At 44.1% G+C, this 6,972-nt stretch overlaps 1 protein-coding gene across 4 annotated transcripts in view; it reads left to right on the top strand.

The window, feature by feature from the left end:
* The first annotated feature begins 610 nt into the window (after positions 1-610).
* The window catches only part of LCP2 (lymphocyte cytosolic protein 2), an 888,998-nt gene continuing 882,636 nt past the window's right edge, over positions 611-6,972 (top strand). For 3 of the 4 annotated variants that reach the window (XM_030211064.1, XM_030211063.1, XM_030211062.1), the window contains exon 1: positions 611-842. In XM_030211064.1, the coding sequence (XP_030066924.1) occupies positions 765-842 (78 nt within the window). In that variant the 5' untranslated portion in view covers positions 611-764. The remainder of the gene's footprint in view (positions 843-6,972) is intronic. The other variant, XM_030211061.1, reaches the window with a different exon arrangement.

Genomic DNA, 6,972 nt, shown 5'->3' with positions numbered 1-6,972 from the left:
CGTGAGATATTTGGCACTTAACTATGAAGAACCGCATAAAGATAAGATGCATAGAAGTTAGTCCTATTTATACAGTTATCTTAATCAGTTATGTGCCACATATCGGCAGTTAACCAGCTAAGTGCTGACTCCACCCTGGAAGGTCCCCCAAAATAACTGGTTTCAGTGCTAACCGGGTATTTTTAGCAGCACTATACTACTAATCATTTCTTGATGTATGCAGCACTGTACACATTATATACAGGTACTTTTTCTGTCCCTAGGGGGCTCACAATCTAAGTTTTTTGTACCTGGGGCAATGGAGGGTTAAGTGACTTACTCATGGAGCTGCAGTGGGAATCGAATCCAGGTTACCAGGATGAAAGCCCACTGCACTAACCATTAGGCAACTCCTCCACTCCACTAAATGCCACCAAAAATACCCAGTTAGCCCTGGACAGGCAATTTGCATGGCCAGGAGCTTCAAAATACAGAAAGTTGAAGTGCTGACAGCCAACTGCCTTCCCCTGTTTACTTGTTTAGATTTAGGAAAGGAAGTGGTACAGGAAACCAGCAGACTATGACTAGTTTTCTGAGAAGAGAACATTTTGCATCAACAGGAAGAGCTGCGTTGTTAGATATATTTGCACTTTAATTTGGTGGGAGAGAGAGATATCATCAGCAAAGAGATTGTGCTATTGTTTTGGGGAGAACTAGCAAACTTTGCATGCACCGTGAAACCTACAGGCTGTTTCTGAATATTTTGCATTGTGAATAAAATAAAAATGGATTTCCGTAACGTCTCAAGCCGATCGGAAGTAATTGCCTGGAGTCCTGATACTTTGGCAGATTATTTTAAAACGGTAAGTGAATATCACAGTAATATTGTGACAAAAGATTGTATCTAAGAACATCTATTAAATCTAAGACTTTAAAGTTACACCTGGATCTTCAGGGCACCTTCCAGTGACTGATATGGGAAAGAATGAAAGTGCTGAAACTCATTAACTGCTAGAGCTTCACTGCCTCGAGTTCTCTCTTTCATATCTTAAATGTTCAGTGGTTTGTCCATAGTTTTAAGTTGAGAAAAGAATAAAAAATATAGCATTTGACATATTGAACTCTCTATTAGAAAACTGAACGCAATAGGCAGGTCTGATGTCCTGGAGAAACAGAGCAGCTGTAGGTAACCAGCCTTCTAGGAGGTACTCTGCATGCCCTTGTTCAGCAAATCAAACAGAGCAAGTTTCCAAACAGAAATACTGTAAGAGGTTAGAGGATATTTTGCAAGTCTGTTTGAAGAGCTCTATTATTAGATTACGTATGCAGGCTGGTGAAAGTCTGCGAACTAGGGACAAATTTGGACTTGGAAATTAGGGTGTATTAACTGCATGTTGCACATCTTGCAGAAAGAAGTGTATTATTTCATAGGGGAGATGTGGGAAAGAAGTGGGCAGTGCAGACTAGACCGATCACTGAATTTCCAGCACTCAGGGCGGATGAGCTTCTAATGTGGTAGGTTCCACACAGCCATAAGACATAAGCATCGCCACCCTGGGACAGACCAAAGGTCCATCTAGCCCAGCACCCTGTCTACGACAGTGGCCAATCCAGGTCACAATCACCCGACAAGATCCACGGAGCAAAGCATTTTGTACTGCTTGTCCAAGGAATAGTGGATTTTTCCCTACGTCCATTTAATAACAATCTATGGCCTTTTCCATCAGGAAGTCGTCCAAACCTTTCTTAAACTCTGCTAAACTAACCGCCTTAACCACATTCTTCAGCAATGAATTCTAGAGTCGAATTACGCGCTGAATAAAGAAATATTTTCTCTTATTTGTTTTAAACGCACTGCACTCCAGCTTCAACGCATGCCCCCTTGTCCTAGTATTTTTGGAAAGCGTAAACAGACACTCCATATCTATCTTTTCCACTCCATTCATTATTTTATATACCTCTATCATATCACCCCTCAGCCACCTTTTCTCCAAGCTGAAGAGCCCCAGCCGCTTTAGCCTTTCCTCATAGGAAAGTAGTCCCATCACCTTAATCATCTTTGTCGCCCTTCTCTGCATCTTTTCCAATTCCACTATATCTTTTTTGAGGTGCGGCAACCAGAATTGAACACAATACTCTAGGTGCGGTTGCACCATGGACCGATACAGTGGCATTATAATATCCTCATTTTTGTTTTCCATCCCTTTCCTAATAATACCTAACATTCTATTTGCTTTCTTAGTCGCAGCAGCACACTGAGCAGAAGATTTCAACGTATCATCCATGATGACTCCCAGGTCCTTTTCTCGTTCCGTGACTCCTAACGCTGAACCTTGCATGACGTAGCTATAGTTTGGGTTCCTCTTTCCCACATGCATCACTTTGCACTTGCTCACATTAAACATCATCTGCCATTTAGACGCCCAGTCTCCTAGTCTCGCAATATCTTCTTGCAACTTTTCACAATCTTCCCACGATTTGACGACCTTAAACAACTTTGTGTCATCAGCAAATTTGATAACCTCGCTAGTTACCCCCACCTTCAGGTCATTTATGAAAATGTTAAAAAGCAACAGTCCCAGCACAGAACCCTGAGGGACCCCACTAACTACCCTTCTCCATTGCGAATAATGACCATTTAACCCTACTCTCTGTTTCCTATCTTTCAACCAGTTTTTAATCCATAACAATACACTACCTCCGATCCCACGACTCTCTAATTTCCTCTGGATCCTTTCATGAGGGACTTTGTCAAACGCTTTCTGAAAATCCAGATACACAATATCCACCGGCTCACCTTTGTCAACATGTTTGTTTACCCCTTCAAAGAAATGCAGTAGATTAGTGAGGCAAGACTTCCCTGTGCTCTGTTATTTTGTTCTTAATGATAGTCTCTACCATTTTGCCCGGTACCGACGTCAGACTCACCGGTCTATAATTCCCCAGATCTCCTCTGGAACCTTTCTTAAAAATCGGTGTTACATTAGCGACCCTCCAATCTTCCGGTACCACGCTCGATTTTAAGGATAAATTACATTTCAACAATAGTAGCTCCGCAAGCTCATTTTTTAGTTCCATCAGTACCCTGGGATGAATGCCATCTGGCCCAGGAGATTTGCTACTCTTTAGTTTGCAGAACTGCCCCATTACATCCTCCAGGTTTACAGAGATTTCATTAAGTTTCTCCGACTCGTCAGCCTCAAATACCCTGTCCGGCACCGGTATCCCAACCAAATCTTCCTCGGTGAAGACCAAGGCAAAGAACTCATTTAATCTTTCCGCTATTTCTTTATCTTCCCTGAGTGCCCCTTTTCCCGGTCATCCAGTGGCCCAACTGATTCTTTTGCCGGTTTTCTGCTTTTTATATACCTGAAAAAATTTTTACTATGTGTTTTTGCCTCTACCGCTATCTTTGTTTCAAAGACATAGAACTATTCAGCATCAGAACAAGAATTTGATAGTTAAGGCCAAATGCATGATTATCTGTATGAAACAGATGGGGTTAGAGCTTAGAGGCTGCTGAGAAATAAAATAAACTTAAGTATCTAAGACTGTTTAGTTAACTATGGGGTCCTTTTATTAAGCTACGATAAAAAGCGGCTCAAGTGAGCCTTTAGGTGGGTCTTTCCTTTGCTCTAAGGTCATTTTTACCATAGCAGTAAAATGACCGATTTTCCAGATTAAAAAAGTTACCACATAAGCACTTACCAACACCTATTCTGTAAGCAGTAAGGGCTCACGTGCTAATCCTGCACTAATCAGTTAGTGCAGAAATGCCCCTTTCCTCCCCCAGATGCGCCTCCTCTATACAAGGCCACTGAGAGGAGGGCAAGATTCCCCAGGCCCAGCCTCCAAGGGGTGCCCGGCCCCAGAGGCAGGCAGAAGGTTTTGCTGCCGTGGTCTTTCTCTCTCCTGCTCCTGTGTGATGGGACCTGGACAATTGCATTAACATGATAAATCAGGTCCCATCACACAGGAACTGGACAGTGATAGACCAAGGGAGGAGCAGACACAGGAAGGTAAGGGGGCTGGGGGGGGGGGTGGGCGGCAGCAGCAGCCCAGCCCCGGCTCTGTCTCTCGGTGGCCCTGCCTCTATGATAAATTAAAAAATATTATTTAGCTCATGGTTTGTGTGTGCAGAACGGAAAACTAATGCAGGATTCCTTAGTGCATCCTGTGCTTACCACAGCTTAATGAAAGGACCCCTAAGTAATTTTCAATAAACTTGTCTTAGGCCTCAATTGAATTTAAATTATATTTGGGAGTCTTCATTGTTTTTTTTTGCTTCAGGAACAACTTTCTAGTGTGATACGAACGGGCTTTTCTATGTTAAGGCAGCTACATTCATTAAAATATGTATTGGATGAGGCTACACTTCACATATTCATTCATGCTCTTGTCTTATCCTGCCTTGACTATGATACAAGGGCATAACCAGAATTTAAATTTTTTTAGGGGGCCCAGGAGTGCAAATGGGGGACAATGCATTTTCTCTCTAGTCCCCCTACCACCACATTAATATTTATACCTTTGCTGGTGAGGATAGAAACATAGAAACATGACGGCAGATAAAGGCCATATGGCCCATCATCTGTAACCCCTAACTCTTCCTTTTCCTAAGCGATCCCACATGCTTATCCCATGCCTTTTTACATTCTGACACAGTCCTCGACTCCACAACCTCCACCGCAGGCCATTCCATGCCTCCACCACCTTTTCCGTGAAATAATACTTTCTTAGATTACTCCTAAGCCTGTTCCCTTGTAACTTTATTGTATGCCCCCTCGTTCCAGAGCTCTCCTTCAGTTGAAAAAGGCTCACTTCCTGTACATAAATGCCCTTGAAATATTTAAATGTCTCTATCATGTCTCCTCTCTCCCTCCTCTCTTCCAGCGTATACATGTTGAGGTTCAAAAGCCTGTCCCTATATTTTTTGTGTTCAAGACCGCTTACTAATTTTGTAGCACCCTCTAGAACGACTCCATTCTGTCTATATCTTTTCATAGGTGCGGTCTCCAGAACTGCACACAGTACTCTAAATGGGGCCTCACCAGAGACTTATACACCTTCTTTTTCCTGTTGGTCATCCCTCTTTTTATGCATCCAAGCAACCTTCTGGCTTTGACTCAGTGGCGTACCTAGGGTAGTTGACACCCGGGGCTGGTCATGTTTTAACACCCCCCTCTAAAATCCAGTACTAGGCATACCGAAAATAAAAAACACTCAGGACCTATAGAGCAATTCTACCATACCATAAGCAGTAATTTCTACGAGTCACACAAGGAAAAGGAAAGCATCTTAAACACTACAGTGAGCACTAGAACATCAATTCACCTATTGCAAAACGAAACCAGACAGAATAATACAGATCGTCGATCCTGCACAGTCAATGCCAACTGAAAGCAGTGGCCAGGGCCAGTCTTAGGCAGAGGCGACCAAGGCAGCCGCATAGGGCCCCGCGCCTAAGGGGGCCCCGCGCGGCATGCTCAACTCTGCCTCCGACCTCTGCTCGGACCGCATCATGATCTTGCTCAGTCGCTCCGCTCCCGCCACTGGTGCCCACCCCCGCTTGGGCCCGCTGTCAGCTGAGCTCCCCGGACCGGACCCCGACAGTTGCAGCGAGCCAGCGATGGCTCACCTCTAGCTTTTCACTTCCCGCTCAATGTCCCCCCTTCTGATGAGGTACTTCCTGTTTTCACGAGAGCTTGAATCACTGAGCAGGAAAAGCTGGAGCCTGGTCGGAGGTGAGCCATCGCTGTGGTGCAAGTGCGTGCGTCTTAAAGTGGAGCAACAGGGCTACAGTTTGTGCCATTCAAAGGCAAGGTATGATAGCATTTCTTATAAGGAACCTTTTTAAATTAAAGTGGGTCCCCAGGCAGGTAAATGTTTTATAAATAGTTTACACACATAGGAAAATCAAAAACATTTTGACCATATACTGTTGCTTGCTGGACTGTGTTCTGAGTGAAATCTCCCCTTCAGTCTTTAAAGACCAAATAGAATGAGGCAGAATGGCTCAAAATTTGTCATGCAGCGCACCACACCAAGATTTGCCACAAGAGAGCAGCTTTAATCTATAGGATTTTCCACTGCACTTCTAGGCACCTGACTTTCTTTGCAAGATTTGCTCCATCCTGCATTTTTCTTGTGCTGGAAGAAGTGCAGGGCAAGGGACAGAGATTTTAGTGTTATGATATGCAATTAGCTCCTCTCCAGAGCTGGTGATTTTGGGATACTGAAGCTAGACATGTATGTATATAATATCACGTTCATTGTTGATATAATTTAGAATTGAGAACGTGACTGTTGGGCAAATCACTGGACAAGGAGGGTAGGGCAGGGGAGAGGAGAATTGCTGGATTTGGATGGCTGGAGCCTGGAGGGGGCAGGGAAAAAGAGATTTGCTAGATATGGATCATGGAGGAGAGGGCAGGGAGAGAGGAGAGTTGCTGGACATAGATGGCTGGATGGATCATGGAGGGGAGGGAAGACTGCTGGAAGGAGATGCACATGGATGGAGGGGAGGGAAGAGAGGAGAAATCTGGACATAGATGGAGTGGAGGACAGGGAAGAGAGGAAAAATGTTGGGCAGGAATAGAGGGAAGGAAAGACAAAGGAAGGAGATGCACATGGATGGAGGGGAAGAGAGAGAGGAGAAATGCTGGACATGGATGTAGGGAGGGGAGGAAAGTAGATGCACATGGATGGAGGGGAGTGAGGAGAAATGCTGGATATGGATGGCGGGTAAATTGCTGAATTTAAGGGCTGGATCAGAACACTTTGAAGGCAGATGCTTTAGTGGGAACCTTGCACTTACATCTTTTTTGGCTACTTGCCTCTCTGGTTTGATGGGTTACAGAGTAATAGGGGAATTTGAAAGTACTGGATCTTTTCTTAATATTTTTCCTTTATTCTCCTTTGTTATGAGAATTGGAACTACTAATTGTAGTGGACTTGAACTGAATAATTTCGGGGGGGGGGGGGTTCATGATA

The sequence above is a fragment of the Microcaecilia unicolor genome, chromosome 8 (assembly GCF_901765095.1).
Source record: "Microcaecilia unicolor chromosome 8, aMicUni1.1, whole genome shotgun sequence".
Classification (NCBI taxonomy): domain Eukaryota; kingdom Metazoa; phylum Chordata; class Amphibia; order Gymnophiona; family Siphonopidae; genus Microcaecilia; species Microcaecilia unicolor.
Note: the sequence above shows the minus strand (reverse complement) of the source record. Positions and strands in the feature narration are given on the sequence as shown.